The following is a 17726-nucleotide window of genomic DNA, read 5'->3' as shown; positions in this document are numbered from 1 at the left end:
GAAGAGGTCATTTTTAGAAAGTTCTCTTATGGTAACACAAATTAATGGTCTGAAGCTGTAAAGGCTAGCGTCTAGATATGTTATACATAAAATGCTTGAAGGGTTAACTATCGTGTTTTTCTTATCATACTTGTGTTAAATTTGTTGTATATACAGTGTCTTGTCTGTTATTAAATCAATGTTACGTATGGTACACTATTTTGTTATCTTATTGTAATACTTCTGTTAGGTTTATTGTTATCCTTGTGTTTAGTCCGATATAATACCTGTTTGTATAGTCTGTGTTGTAAAGAGTTTAATCTGTTGTAATATTGTGTTTAGTTTGTTGTAATAGTTGTGGTTTGTATGATGTAATATTTGAGTTTTGTATGATGTAATATTTGTGTTTTGTAGGTTGTAATATGTTATAATATTTGTGTTTTGTATGTTGTAATATTTGTGTTTTGTATGTTGTAATATTTGTGTTTTGTATGATGTAATATTTTTGTTTTGTATGTTGTAATATTTGTGTTTTGTATGTTGTAATATTTGTGTTTTGTATGTTATAATATTTGTCTTTTGTATGTTACAATATTTGTGTTTTGTATGATGTATTATTTGTGTTTTGTATAATATTTGTGTTTTGTATGATGTAATATGTTATAATATTTGTGTTTTGTATGTTGTAATATTTGTGTTTTGTATGTTGTAATATTTGTGTAATATTTGTGTTTTGTATGATGTAATATTTGTGTTTTGTATGTTGTAATATTTGTATTTTGTATGATGTAATATTTGTGTTTTGTATGATGTAATATTTGTGTTTTGTATGTTGTAATATTTGTGTTTTGTATGTTCTAATATTTGTGTTTTGTATGATGTAATATTTGTGTTTTGTATGATGTAATATTTGTGTTTTGTATGATGTAATATTTGTATTTTGTATGATTAATATTTGTGTTTTGTATGTTGTAATATTTGTGTTTTGTATGTTGTAATATTTGTGTTTTGTATGATGTAATATTTTTGTTTTGTATGTTGTAATATTTGTGTTTTGTATGTTGTAATATTTGTGTTTTGTATGATGTAATATTTGTGTTTTGTCTCTCGTTTTACGTCTCTGGTAATACAAACATAATAAAATAAAGATAAATGGAGAGAGATCTACAGAGGTATGTAACAGTTATGTTTGTTTACCTATAGTTGAAGATGTTTTACAAGTAGATGTGGTTGATATTGATTTTGTTGCGTCTTGTCGCATTACAAAGAAACGGAAATTATTGACAGAATACCATATTTGGATCAGTCTCCATGACAACTTTGACTAATAAAGATTGTCTTGCTTTTAATGAGGGTTAATATAAAATATCACAAAAAAATGAATCGTTTTTAAATTGTATGACGTCTAGAACAACATAAGCAATTAGTAAAACATTTTTATCATCTGTAAATCTTCCATACTATCAACATCTGGATGTCAATCATTGCTTAAACAATCCTTCAATCATGTGTCACTACTATGCCTAACATATTGGAGATATCCCATTTATAACTCATTCTTATTATTGTTATATGTAGTCATTGATCAGTGTTTCCAGTTGACGTCCACGCAGTAAACTACAGACTGTCTAGCAAAATGCAGACCATTGTCCTGATATTTAGATTAGACAGTCAAATCACCCTCACATAGATTATGTTACAGGAAAAAGCTATTTTTAATCTTCGCATGTTCGATTATTTATTTACAAAAAAGAAAACACCGACAAATGAAAAATGACATTAACGCATAATTATGAACAAAAACAAAAATTAAAAAAAAAACCAAAAAGAACAAAAAATGAAAAACAAAAAATATTTGCACGGAGAAAACTGAAAAAAGGGCACCAGGAGAATAAGACCAGGTGTTCCGGGAAGATCAGCATCTTTTGCTTTATCGCACATCCACCATATCAATGATTTTACCCATACCCTCAAAGATATGGTTGCAATCACTAATCTGTTTCGTATATTGGTGGAAAGTATTTTATCTTCATCTTCAACCATACGTATTTTAATTCAGTATCGACATCAACGTTTCGTAAAACTGCTGCACGATTTGTTTTTATTTTTTTTATGCTAATATGAAAAACTGTATAAAAATTAATGACGTTTAATGTTTGAAAATAGCTTCAACGCTTTGTCGTGATTACCGACATTTGGAACTCTGATAGAACTGGTTCTTGTTAACAGCTTGGAGCTTATTTACTTTAGTTATTGATATATTGACTTCAGTCATGCTCAGCCATGTATGACAGCGTCTAATATATCAATACACATGTAGAAGGAAGGTATATTTCTATCTATAGCAAACACGAATGCTTATATCTTTGTATCTATTTTCCACCTTTCTAATACAAGACAATCGCAATGAAAAACTGGTCAGATTAACCTGCAAAGTAGTGCTATACATTTTCATTTGTACATCAATTCCTCTTATCTTGTCGATTTGAAAAAAAAAATGTTAAAAAATTATTTTGATGCAATGTTGCTATAGACAATCTATATAGTTGCGCAAAAATATGTAGAGGTAGTAGAGTGTGTTTTCGTAGCAGGAACTCGGCCAAATGTTGTAATAGTGTATATCGGGGTTAGTTTTTGCACACATCTCTTTTATTGGCGATTTAGGGACCATGTTAAACATCGCCCAATCTACATCCATCAGTAATACATATATAAAGGTTGATGTATCTATATATATACCAGGACACTCTGCAGCCATGAATACTTCTGTATAATAAATAAATTCTAGTTAATACGTAAATATATGTATGTCCAGCCTGAAGTATTCAAATACTTCAAAAGAGGCATTTCCGATTTCTGAGACGATGAAATCGCAAAAGAATGAAATACTCGAATTTTTGCAAAAATTGTAAAAGGCGCAAAAATATCCCGATAAATGGTATATGTATGAATGATGTGTAATCTGATCATTATTAGATAGTGTATATTGATGTTTTGTATAGGAGCGAAGCTAGGTGACTGACACAGATTGTAGTTGATACTACTAACTCTCATCTCCTAGCCTGTCTGTCATTGACTTTAGAAAATGTTTAACTGAATCGTGCGATCTTCAGTCCGTTGTAGGTTTTACTTTATTTCTCTTTTTATTTATTTTATTTTTTGTATTATTTGTCTCGACGATAACTTCACGCAATGTACTCCGTTTGTCATTTTTAGTGACGTCATCTCCTTCGATCTCTCCAATAAATGTATTAAGTAATTGCTGTGTTGAATATTTTGTTTTCGTAGCCAGATTGGAACAACACTCAGGAGCCCTGGTCTGAGATATATAATGAAGGGGGTTATCTACCTTGCCTTACACAAGAACGAATATTCTGTATATTTAAATACTTTACAATATAAAACGACGAGAAGGGCGCTGGCATGAACATCATAACGATAAGATAAACCATATTAAACCTACGTAAATGTAAATTTCCAAAACTGTTTCAGTAGATAAAAAGTCTGCCATTGATTAACCTCTGGCAACTCGATCTTGAAGCAAGTAATACGGGTTTCGTTTAAAGAGTAGAAAAACTGCTTACTGTGAAATCATTAATTTTCGTGGGATCTAAATTTTAGTTCGTTTCATGAATACTGTTATTCCAAGGATTCAAATGTCCACGAATTGTTAAAACTTGTAGAAATAGACTTATTACTGAGATTTAACTTACCACAAAATCAAGTGTCAATGAAAAGAAATGTTTTAAAAACTATGGAACTGAGCCTCCCTAGGACAATACAGCAGTGTGGTAGCACAGTAAACAACATAATGGTGTATTATTTCAATGTTATGTTAAATATCAGAAATTGTTAGAGTACCTGTCCGAGAATTTTCTTTGTTACATTTATATATTTGCTTATCTTTTTAGGCTGAACAGAATCGGTTTTAGTGGATTTGGATTAAATCAATTCAAAATCGATCATACTGATTTAATTAGGTTCACATCGCAGACGTTAATAGCAAAACTTTCTGTACTGTTTTACAAGATCAAAGATCAAAACTTATTCATAAATATGAACTGTTTTACCGTTTCCAATGTAACAGTTTTAGTTCCTGTTTTGGAATCCTATGCTGCACTGACGAGTCCTAGAAGAACGAACTAGCCTTATGCTGCACTGACGAGTCCTAGAAGAACGAACTAGCTTTATGCTGCACTGACGAGTCCCAGAAGAACGAACTAGCTTTATGCTGCACTGACGAGTCCTAGAAGAACGAACTAGCTTTATGCTGCACTGACGAGTCCCAGAAGAACGAACTAGCTTTATGCTGCACTGACGAGTCCTAGAAGAACGAACTAGCTTTATGCTGCACTGACGAGTCCCAGAAGAACGAACTAGCTTTATGCTGCAGTTTGATTTATTAGTTGGCGCTACTGTATCTAACTCTAATTTTATATTAAAAGCTGTCATTAATATGGTACAAAAGGCACACGCGTGAATAACACGACTGAGGAAAATTCGAACTGATCAAGAGAAAGACTAAAACCTAATTGAGAAGGTGCCTTAGCTCCACTGTTCAATTAACTTCCTAATTTCCACATGTATGATACTTTTAGAAATACGTCAAGTGCATTTGCATATTCTGTACCGTGCCACAATTCGAATTCCTTAAAATGTAGCATGCAGACAAACCGCGGGGTTTGTAAGTCTACCAGCAGTATCAAATACTTGTTATCTAGAAGATTGGTATTGTTATTATTTAATGTTATTAGATAAAAGGAAGGAAAACGGAAGAAAGTCTTAATGTGCTTGGACGTCTGAAACTGATGTCGCAAATTCTAAAGCCCCGAGTTTACTGATATCCGTCTACCATCGTAGATGGATATTAAAATGTATAAGATCAACACATAAAAATTTCTTTTTGAATTTATTTTGGTAAGAATGATACATTTATAGAATACGTCCATACAACACGTGATGTCTGTCTTCCTCAATTTGATGAAACATAATCCTAAAGTTTAGTTCTTCAGAACAAAAGACGAGCTTGAAAGCAAGAGGATAAAAAGTCATTCCGATTATGTGGCTAGAACGAGATACGACAGTGTGCTGCGATAGAGACGTTATAAAACGATAACCTGCAATAATGAGGATGTTAGACGAAATAAGTTATAAAATGTCTATATACATTGTCTATCTCCCTATTTACATGTATGATTCATTGTCATCAGAAAGGTACGAACGTCCAAAAGAATTGGCGATATAACGACAGTGACGACAACAACACATCAAATGACATAAATGTATTGGTTTATAATTTCTTAACTAATTATATGGTTAAATATATCCTATGTGAATTAACGGATATCTACCGTAATTACTAACACAGAACGGGTGTGATTTAATGACAGACGGCAATATTAAACCATTTTAAATATTATTGTAAGTTTCAAATGATAAATAAGTTGTTGACGTCGTTTTGTAGCCAGACCTGTTGGAGATTATTTCGTTTATGTATCACTGCTTCAATATGACTATCATGTTGTTAGTTTTCAATATGTCGATTGCTGTTTTTAATACTATCAGATGTCACGTGATTAGAATCTCCATTGGATACTGTCGTCTCGTGCGGTTTGGACAACTGATGTCCGTCCTCCATTACTTCGAGAGACGACGTTAGCAATGTTTCGCTGAAAATCTTGAGATCCTTTACCGGGATCTTCCCACATTGAGGGTACTCCAGGGGAATTAGGAAGACTGGGTACGGCTGGGGCAGCAATAGCCGGAACCGGAGCGGGAGGGATATCAAGTCGGCGGTTAGCTCCGGCTAGTGTTGCCTGTGGTCGGTTTACACGAGTGTTTGGGATTATAGAAGGCGGAGCTGTCTCAGAGATCAAGTTCGCGGCCACTATGGTGTTCATTACATCTGAACTATCAGGCATTACGTCACTGACAGTGTCTACAACATTTCCTGTGACATCATTCACGGTGTCTATCGCATTTTCTGCTACGTCACTAACTGCATCTCTAACATTTCCGGCCATGTCGCTGACACCATCTGCTATGTTTCCGGTCATGTCGCTGATACCATCTGCTATGTTTCCGGTCATGTCGCTGACACCATCTGCTATGTTTTCGGTGACGTCACTGACAGCTTCTATAGTATTTTCGACTCCATCGTTGATATTATCTACCATATCCCCCGCCCCGTCCGTCATGGTATCAACAGCGTCGCCTAAGGCGTCGTTAACATTTTCAACCACGTCGCTGATACCATCACCCAAATCATTGACTGAATCGTCAATCATGTCAGACGTACCTCCCATCATTCCTCCTACCCCTCCGTCACCATCCATATCAATACCATCCAGAACATTATCCAATATGTCATCAGCAGTATCGTCGAACTTTTCATCTCTTACGCGAATTTCTGGCAGGTTGACACCATCGTCCGTATCTTTACTATCGTCTCTGTCGTCTTTTCCTCTCCGACCTGACTTGTTGTCATCTTCGTCACTGCTGTCATCGCTGTCTTTGCTGGAATCGTCACTACTGTCGCTACTGTCGCTACTGTCACTGCTGTCGCTACTATCGCTACTGTCACTACTGTCACTACTGTCGCTATCACTGCTGTCACTCTTGCCATCTTTATCGTCATCGTCGTCGCTGCTATCATCGCTGTCGTCGTCACGTCCCATGGACCCGTCATCTTCATCGTACTGCACTCTCTTTGATATGACAGAATCATCGACGTTGTAATCTGTAAAACGGATAAAATATTTAAAATATCAATAAAGCCGATAGATATCACGTATTTTATCAATATTGTATAGAGAATATCTAAAAACATGTTAATGAAATCGATAACATATAGAAACTTATCTGAGTAGAAGCAATAGTTCGTGTACCAATAAATACCTGACATTACTGTCATTTCATTTTGTGTGACTATGCAACAAACAGTAAAACTTGGTATTGTTGACACCGGACCTAAACCTGATAGTGTGTGATATGCAGTGAAACCTGACATTACTGTCACTAACTTTCACGTGACACTGTATACTATACAGTGAAATCTGACATTACTGTCATTTCATTTTGTGTGACTGTGCAACAAACAGTAAAACTTGGTATTGTTGACACCGGACCTAAACCTGATAGTGTGTGATATGCAGTGAAACCTGACATTACTGTCACTAACTTTCACGTGACACTGTATACTATACAGTGAAATCTGACATTACTGTCATTTCATTTTGTGTGACTGTGCAACACACAGTAAAACTTGGTATTGTTGACACCGGACCTAAACCTGATAGTGTGTGATATGCAGTGAAACCTGACATTACTGTCACTAACTTTCACGTGACACTGTATACTATACAGTGAAATCTGACATTACTGTCATTTCATTTTGTGTGACTGTGCAACACACAGTAAAACTTGGTATTGTTGACACCGGACCTAAACCTGATAGTGTGTGATATGCAGTGAAACCTGACATTACTGTCACTAACTTTCACGTGACACTGTATACTATACAGTGAAATCTGACATTACTGTCATTTCATTTTGTGTGACTGTGCAACACACAGTAAAACTTGGTATTGTTGACACCGGACCTAAACATGATAGTGTGTGATATGCAGTGAAACCTGACATTACTGTCAGTTCATTTTGTAGGACTTTGATTGACACCGGGCCTAAACCTGATAGTGTCACTAACTTTCACGTGACACTGTGTAGTATACAGTGAAACCTGACATTACTGACACTAACTTTCACGTGACACCGTGTAGTATACAGTGAAACCTGACATTACTGACACTAACTTTCACGTGACACTGTGTAGTATACAGTGAAACCTGACATTACTGACACTAACTTTCACGTGACACTGTGTAGTATACAGTGAAACCTGACATTACTGTCACTAACTTTCACGTGACACTGTGTAGTATACAGTGAAATAATCACTGACCTTGACGTGACATTTGTTTTATATACAGAACGTGAATTTTATATCGTATATCGTGAAACTGATTTGTTAACTAATGACTGACAATATTATATACATCCTTCAATACTATCACACATGATCTGACGCTATTATATACAATACTATCACACATGATCTGACGTTATTATATATACAGACACATGAATTTTATATACACACATCATGAAACTGATCTGATATACAATGACTGACACATATTATATACATATACAATACTATCACACATGATCTGATATACAATACTATCACACATGATCTGACGTTATTATATACAATACTATCACACATGATCTGATATACAACACTATCATACATGATCTGATATACAATACTATCACACATGATCTGCCGTTATTATATACAATACTATCACACATGATCTGACGCTATTATATACAATACTATCATACATGATCTGACGCTATTATATACAATACTATCATACATGATCTGACGCTATTATATACAATACTATCACACATGATCTGACGTTATTATATACAATACTATCACACATGATCTGATATACAATACTATCATACATGATCTGACGCTATTATATACACATGATCTGACGCTATTATATACAATACTATCATACATGATCTGACGCTATTATATACAATACTATCACACATGATCTGACGCTATTATATACAATACTATCACACATGATCTGACGCTATTATATACAACACTATCATACATGATCTGATATACAACACTATCATACATGGTCTGACGTTATTACCACCTTATCCCAACGAAATCATGTAATATACTGCGAATATCACGTGACCCATACCTAAATGGACATTTCGCCTTATCCGAGTTTTTCAATGACTATTTTTTTTTTCAATCTAAACCTTGTCATCACCGCCAATTACCGAATCAAGACAAAATATGAAGATTTGTTGTATTTCTGGTAATTTTTAAACTAGATACTTCAGCTTGATATTGCTGTAATGTCCAGATAAGTGTATTATATAATGAACACGTACTAGTGTGCATTTGTCGACCCAGACATATTTATCAATATTCTGATATATCTCACTGTCCGGTGTAACGTCGAAAATTGACCACTTGTGAAAAAGTACACGGGATCCTTTTTTCAACGCGGGTCCGTTTTCAATGTCACAGGTGCTAAGTATTATATTTGAACATATCTGATCGTCTCATTTTATGAAATATATATTTAATTTAGTATGTGGTAATGTCATTTTAATTAAGATTTAATGATGTTATATAAAACACATGATTTAAGTAAACATTCCAATTGTATCCTTAGTCTTTATCAATGTTAACAACACCAACATTGTATACGCTGGTATTCTGAACAAACAACTGTATTTCTGTCGAAATGTATTTTCCAGTATCTATACCTGGTTTCCATTCTTTATCAATTACACATGTATCAAATGAACGATATTCTGTGTTTAATAACTCACGTATTTCACAATATCCATCCTATTCTTATTATTATTTTTTATTTATTTTGTTTATGTTCCTTTGTTTTTTTGTTTTTTTTTTATTTATTTTATTCTTATTTATTTAGTTTCATTTGGGGGGAGAGGCTGGGAGTGGGGGAGGCGTGTGCCATCAAATCTTAACCATCAGGATTGGTTTTTGATAACTTTATTTTGGCGTCTACTCACCATCGTCTTCAAACATCCCATCGCCATCAAAGACGAGCACATCGCCATGGAACTCCATAATATCAATCTTTCCGTCACCTTGAAATACAGATACATAAATATTCACTTTGATAACTGTTCGATATAAGAACTGATGAAGTAATTGATCAATAAACGAAAACGGTTGATGATCGATTACATTGGTAAAGTTGAAAGGTCATATTTATCTGTAACATATAGTGAACTGCTACTACACGTATTCGTAATTCTTCTGGTGAATAAAGAAATGCTAATTACGATTTTCACCTTACTAGTAAACCTTTACAAATCTGTATCTCAGTCTCAAACTCTACGACAAAGGAAAACGGATTACGATTTTCACCTCACTAGTAAACCTTTACAAATCTACATCTCAGCCTCAAACTCTACGACAAAGAAAAACGGATTACGATTTTCACCTCACTAGTAAACCTTTACAAATCTGTGTCTCAGCTTCAATCTCTTCTTTAAAGAAATGAGATAGTTTATCACTTACTGTCTTTGTCCACTTCGCTGAAAGCTGTCCTGATGTGAAACGTTTTGGGGTCATGACCTAAACTTCGTGCAAATTCTGGAAGGCTGATTCCCTTGTCGTCGTTGATGTCGTAAAATTTGAACTTTTTAGGGATAGGTGTAATATGTATGTAGTTATTCTGAAAAAAAATTCTGACTGTATTAAACATTTATCGAGCTGAAATCATAATTTAATTTCGTCAAGTCGTGTGATGTCCTTATTTATGTGAAAATTACAAAAGATTAAAATCATGATCAAGAATTTTAAGAATAAAAAAAATTAGAAAGGAAAGTCGATTACAAAAATCGGAACTGGACATACCTGTACAGGTGACAGGAACATAAAAAAGTATTTGTGTTTGTTTATCATTTTTATGGTCAATATATTATGTATTTACATTACCATATAATTAGTTATACAGTCATGAATATTATAGATAAGGATAAAGTCCGCGATTTTTATTAGGGATATGATCGTGATGGTTCTGAAGCAGTTTCGCCCACAAATTGGTAACGAACATCATTGTCCGCATGTACACCATAGATCACTCGCTATCAAGATCACTAGACCTGACGTGTACACGCTGTTATTTTCTGATTAAATACATTAGCGTGACAATTACTATGTCCGGCTAATGCCAATTTCACGACAGGCGGTGCATACACCTGTCAATCAAAATGACGATGGATGTGACGTCACCTTAATCAAATACGTCACGAGCCTGCAGTGACGGTAAATCGGTCTAAGGATTTCTTTATATGAAAATGAAAATTCAAGGCTACGTTTCATTTTCTGATCAACTTAAATGCTCGATACTTATAAACTATCTATTAAAGGATATTGATAGTGTGCTTAAATTATCTAATTTCGTTTAATTATTTCCCGGCAAACATAACATCCATGAAAGACGGTACTCTGATAAGTTCTAACCAACAAATAAATCGTGCCGCACACACCTGTTGACTTTCATTTTTTTCGCTATCCGTTATGTTGAGATCATGACGATCACGAAGTTTTAGACCTTACCTAACACCAGATCTAGTACAATGTTTTATGACGATCACGAAGTTTTAGACCTTACCTAACACCAGATCTAGTACAATGTTTTATGACGATCACGAAGTTTTAGACCTTACCTTACACCAGATCTAGTACAATGTTTTATGACGATCACGAAGTTTTAGACCTTACCTAACACCAGATCTAGTACAATGTTTTATGACGATCACGAAGTTTTAGACCTATACCTAACACCAGATCTAGTACAATGTTTTATGACGATCACGAAGTTTTAGACCTTACCTAACACCAGATCTAGTACAATGTTTTATGACGATCACGAAGTTTTAGACCTATACCTAACACCAGATCTAGTACAATGTTTTATGACGATCACGAAGTTTTAGACCTTACCTAACACCAGATCTTGTACAATGTTTTATGACGATCACGAAGTTTTAGACCTTACCTAACACCAGATCTAGTACAATGTTTTATGACGATCACGAAGTTTTAGACCTTACCTTACACCAGATCTAGTACAATGTTTTATGACGATCACGAAGTTTTAGACCTTACCTTACAACAGATCTAGTACAATGTTTTATGACGATCACGAAGTTTTAGACCTTACCTAACACCAGATCTAGTACAATGTTTTATGACGATCACGAAGTTTTAGCCCTTACCTAACACCAGATCTAGTACAATGTTTTATGACGATCACGAAGTTTTAGACCTTACCTTACACCAGATCTTGTACAATGTTTTATGACGATCACGAAGTTTTAGACCTTACCTTACAACAGATCTAGACGATCACGAAGTTTTAGACCTTACCTTACAACAGATCTAGTACAATGTTTTATGACGATCACGAAGTTTTAGACCTTACCTTACAACAGATCTAGTACAATGTTTTATGACGATCACGAAGTTTTAGACCTTACCTAACACCAGATCTAGTACAATGTTTTATGACGATCACGAAGTTTTAGACCTATACCTAACACCAGATCTAGTACAATGTTTTATGGGACAATCTGATTGCTGGATTACTTCAAATTGTGTTTCACTGCATTCGTATTAATTGCTACTGTGCTGAATAGTTGGAATGTACTGTTAAATTTAGAGTTACGCGTAGAGACCGTGAACGCTCTTTGAAGATCACGTGATTTTCTTATCTATAACAATAAAAATACGAAACAAAATAATATTGAAGAAATTTCATTCATTCAACGGTCAGCACCGATTTCCGCTTCTATTATGTTTCGGAACGCTATCCCCTCAGTCTTAGAAATTCTTAATGGTTGGCGTATTTACGTGTGATGTTCCGGTTCAATTAAATCGAAGTACCTAGATCAAAGCATTGGTTTCCTTGTCTTTAAGATGTTGGTCGAAATGTTGGAGCATATATGGAAATAGTTTTTATGCTTTGCACACGCAAGATGAAACATGGCTCTTTTTGCATCCGCACTCTATCAACCAAAGGCATGTTTTGATCGTTGTTGTCGATGTTTTTTATTTAGAAGTAAACATCTGCTCTATCTCATGAAACTGATTTATATATCTTTGGTACCATCAGCTCTCACATGGGATGCTGATGTCTACCTATTGCTTAACTTTCGCTATTGTCCACATCTGCGGTATTTGAACCTCGTGAAATTTGTTTTTCCGGTCGCATTGAGACGAGGTGTGACTTCGAGATCTCAATAATTTAGTGTTAAAACAGGTAACTCCTACTGATTTAACTAGGCAATTAACAATTATACAAAACAGTTGTGAATACATTGTACTATAATTAGAAATAATTATATACAGTAGAGCCCAACAAGGAATCAATCGGCACCATACCGTCTGACACTCGTGGGTTTATTCTAAGCGGAAATTGTTGAAACCTTAGAAACATCAAAGATAAACCAAATAGGTCAAAAAATGGTCAAAAGCACCATTCTCTAGATTCCATCATCTTCAATATAAGAACGACAAGCGTGCTATTAATTGAAAAATATAAAGTATATAAGTGTGTACATGATCTTACCTTGGATGATCTAGTGTCCCGCTTGTTTCGTTTCTTCAACACTTTCCCGCGGATTTTCAAGCACGAGAATCCACAAGTGTAATCGTCAATTCCATGCCTGGTTACTACTTCCCGACAGCTCCTTATACAACTCGTGTGTGGCTTCTTTGTCAGAACATTTGTCAGAGGTATGGACAACGAAGACACCAAACTGACCAATGTTAACAACCCCAAACTTAACAGCGAGATATCTGTCTTCATTTTGGTTTTCGCGAGAGTTTAACGTTCCTATTTCTTGAGAATTTAAAATTAGATAATTTTTTTTAAAGTATGAGTCTAGGTGAAATTTCCCTTTCGACTTGCTGTTTTCCAATAGACAATATCACGTCCAGTTTCGACAGATCAAGTATGAAAACTAACGTGTATGGCACAGTGAATGGTGGCGAGTAGTAACACCTAGGTTTTCACACAATAATGATAGCCGTATGTTATTCCTGACCAGGAGATGACATTGTCGTGTTCGTTCGTGTACTACAACTGTTATGGTCGTAAGGTGAAGAGTGCTGACTTATAAACATATATACTGCATTAATTACTACAGAAAAAAACCCTGTCAGCCAATCATTGTTAGTGCTACTTATAAATACGTCATTACCCAAAGTATGTATTTTCTGTGACAATATGTCTATATATGTTTATTGCTACGTCACAGCCTATCGGACGTTAGAGACAATACCTGTCATACATATAAATTAGGAACATGGTTTTACTGTGACAATTAGAAAAAAATAATAGACCGACGAAATTTTTAATAAATGGAAATTATTATCTTCTGAAAAAAGCGATGCTAAAGTATCAGGTTGAGGTGCCTGATATATATAATAGGTGTTGCAAATCTGTCATTAGAGAACTGAAAAAATAGAACATGTCTCGTTAGCGTTCATTATCCTGTCGTTCTTTTACTTTAAAGCCAGGTATATGCGATAAATAACAGTAAAGATTCTTACCAAACCATGCAAAACACCGAGATACCCATTGTACATCACTTCGTTATCATAATATACTTCACTGGAAAACCATGGGGATGCCACCTTATTGATGTCCGATGTTTGATGTCGTTCTACTATGTGTGACATAAAAACCTCATTCACAAATTGAGGTATGACATTTTAGGAAATTCTGTGATTACTAGCTATCTTTAGTAGAACCTGTGATTACTAGCTATCTTTAGGAAATACTGTGATTACTAGCTATCTTTAGTAAATTCTATGATTACTAGCTATCTTTAGGAAATTCTGTGATTTCTAGCTATCTTTAGGAAAGCCTGTGATTACTAGCTATCTTTAGTAAATTCTATGATTACTAGCTATCTTTAGTAAATTCTGTGATTACTAGCTATCTTTAGGAAATTCTGTGATTTCTAGCTATCTTTAGGAAAGCCTGTGATTACTAGCTATCTTTAGGAAAGCCTGTGATTACTAGCTATCTTTAGGAAAGCCTGTGATTACTAGCTATCTTTAGGAAAGCCTGTGATTACTAGCTATCTTTAGGAAAGCCTGTGATTACTAGCTATCTTTAGGAAAGCCTGTGATTACTAGCTATCTTTAGGAAATTCTGTGATTACTAGCTATCTTTAGGAAATTCTGTGATTACTAGCTATCTTTAGGAAAGCCTGTGATTACTAGCTATCTTTAGGAAAGCCTGTGATTACTAGCTATCTTTAGGAAAGCCTGTGATTACTAGCTATCTTTAGGAAAGCCTGTGATTACTAGCTATCTTTAGGAAATTCTGTGATTACTAGCTATCTTTAGGAAAGCCTGTGATTACTAGCTATCTTTAGGAAAGCCTGTGATTACTAGCTATCTTTAGGAAAGCCTGTGATTACTAGCTATCTTTAGGAAAGCCTGTGATTACTAGCTATCTTTAGGAAATTCTGTGATTACTAGCTATCTTTAGGAAAGCCTGTGATTACTAGCTCTCTTTAGGAAAACCTGTGATTACTAGCTATCTTTAGGAAAACCTGTGATTACTAGCTATCTTTAGTAGAACCTGTGATTACTAGCTATCTTCAGGAAATTCTGTGATTACTAGCTATCTTTAGGAAAATCTATGATTACTAGCTATCTTTAGGAAATACTGTGATTACTAGCTATCTTTAGGAAATTCTGTGATTACTAGCTATCTTTAGGAAATACTGTGATTACTAGCTATCTTTAGGAAAGCCTGTGATTACTAGCTATCTTTAGGAAAACCTGTGATTACTAGCTATCTTTAGGAAAACCTGTGATTACTAGCTATCTTTAGGAAAACCTGTGATTACTAGCTATCTTTAGTAGAACCTGTGATTACTAGCTATCTTCAGGAAATTCTGTGATTACTAGCTATCTTTAGGAAAATCTATGATTACTAGCTATCTTTAGGAAATACTGTGATTACTAGCTATCTTTAGGAAATTCTGTGATTACTAGCTATCTTTAGGACAAAACACAAGCAATTTTTATTTTCGTGATTTGGGAATTTTAACGCTGGCGAAAATAAAAGACATCAGACCTCTATTTTTATTCGGGTATGTAAATGACCATCTTTAGCGTTTTCTCTGAAGACAATTATCTTTTCAACTTCACCGATAATTTACTTTAGATTGTATCCGAAGCAAAACTAACGTAAAACACTAATCTGGTTAAAAGATTTCTTTTCACACTATCAACACTGTTAAATATGTCGCCATTTAACATCTACACCACGCCATCAAATTATAAACCTATATAAAACACAATGTTTCTGACAAATATTGACGGAATATGGAATAGAATTCATATTGAATGAAATAACAATCTGTTTAGCAATACTACGCACACCCCAAAGTGTAACGTTAGACACGCTCGTGAATAGCACAGTGAGTGCAAAAGACGACACGAAAATACCAACATACAAACATTTGATATAGGACACTAGAGACAAATAATGAGTTACTGTAGTAAACTACATCACACGGCCGTTCCGTCTTTCTCTTCCAGTAATGTTATACACAGGTTACCTCAATCTTACACTCGACCTCTTCACGACGTGTAAGACAGCAAATTTTCAACATTGTTTTAAAAACTATAAAACTATTAGAAACTTCGTCGATACACAAAAAGGAAATTCTGATACCGGAAAACCGTTTTGTTATCGTGTGAAAAGAGAAGAATGTTCCGTTAATCTTGTATATTGATAAGTATTTGACTCCTGGTTTTATCATTGACATATCACATGTAATAAATTGTATCGGCATTATTGCCTAATATACCTTAGATTTCTCTATCTTTTTAACGATATCGGATTTCCACTTCTATAAGTAAAAAAAAAAAATGCCTACTAGTCTCAATCCATACACAATTTCGATGAAACGAGGACAATGAACGCACATGAATGTAAAGGCCGACATAGCAGACGTAGTATTCGTAGTAATACTATTTATTTATTTATATTTATTTATCATGTTTTGTTTGATTTTTAGTTTTTGTTTTTCTCTCTTCTTTTAAGTTAAGCTTCATTTTAATAAATATGTTACGTATGCAGATCCATTGGGACTTAAATGCTTGAATACGGAATCCCATTTTAATTTGTTCAGAAATTCTCGATTGCCACTTATCACATTTAAAAGTGCATTCTTTTTGCGATTTCGAATAATAATTTGAGAAGAGAACATATTTTTGTTGATAAAAGATCTGACATGTTGGACAGACAGACTCTCGGAATGTAAAAGGTCATTGATATATCTGTCCTTGTGGTTTGTCGTGTTGCTATATTGATCTTGTGTATTTATTCGTCCATGTGTATCGGTCAGCAATGAATCATCACTCATCGATGTCAAGACCAGTGGTCAATAACTGACCAATGTCGTGTGCGTCGAAATTGACACCAAAACTAAGGATTTCCATGAATGGTCATCTTACTGATGGTAAAATGATTTACTTACAGTTCTCTATATCGGACCGGACCGATTTCTGTATAACGATATTTACCGATGTTATCTATTTGTTATGAGAGAATTGGTTAAGCTTTATTCTACGAAGTCCATTTTGATACTAAAGAGATTGTAGATTATCACATTATGGGTTAAAAGAACTGAATTCTTTTTGAAATAATTCTTAATTCGTTTTAATATATATATATATATATAAATCGATGTGTAATAAATATGTATAAAACGCTAACTTTGAAAAATATGTTCCAATCTAACATAAAAATACTAGGTTGAATAACACAACAGGAAAGATAATATCTAATTAAGCTAACAAGACCCAGTTGATATTACCTAAACAAGACCGTTTTCCTGGCGAGGATAGTTATTCGTACGTGACAAAAGACGGCGTCATGGGTGTTTTTGCGAGAGAGGTATGATGGCAATGTCCACGTGTAAGCATACAGGCATGCGCGTAGTTGATTTATGAAGGGTGATTAACAATTGATCTTACTTACTTACCGGACATAGCTTGACCAACCGAAAGGCGTAACTACACTAACTACACCCACACGGACATGTAGACTTTAAATCGT

The 17726-nt window shown here is 34.5% G+C and overlaps 1 protein-coding gene across 1 annotated transcript; it reads right to left on the bottom strand.

Moving 5' to 3' along the window:
- Positions 1-5555: 5555 nt before the first annotated feature.
- LOC132558138 (dentin sialophosphoprotein-like) lies at positions 5556-13445 on the bottom strand. The gene is made up of 5 exons (XM_060222667.1): positions 13206-13445; positions 10148-10304; positions 9634-9711; positions 6107-6718; positions 5556-6049 (listed from the first exon to the last, which is right to left on the bottom strand). The coding sequence occupies exons 1-5, from the start codon at positions 13443-13445 to the stop codon at positions 5556-5558; spliced, it is 1581 nt and encodes a 526-aa protein (XP_060078650.1).
- Positions 13446-17726: the final 4281 nt, after the last annotated feature.

This window comes from Ylistrum balloti, unplaced genomic scaffold (genome assembly GCF_031769215.1).
Source record: "Ylistrum balloti isolate Yb309-2 unplaced genomic scaffold, AGI_CSIRO_Ybal_v1 Utg370760, whole genome shotgun sequence".
Lineage (NCBI taxonomy): Eukaryota > Metazoa > Mollusca > Bivalvia > Pectinida > Pectinidae > Ylistrum > Ylistrum balloti.
This window is presented reverse-complemented; position numbering and strand designations above follow the sequence as displayed.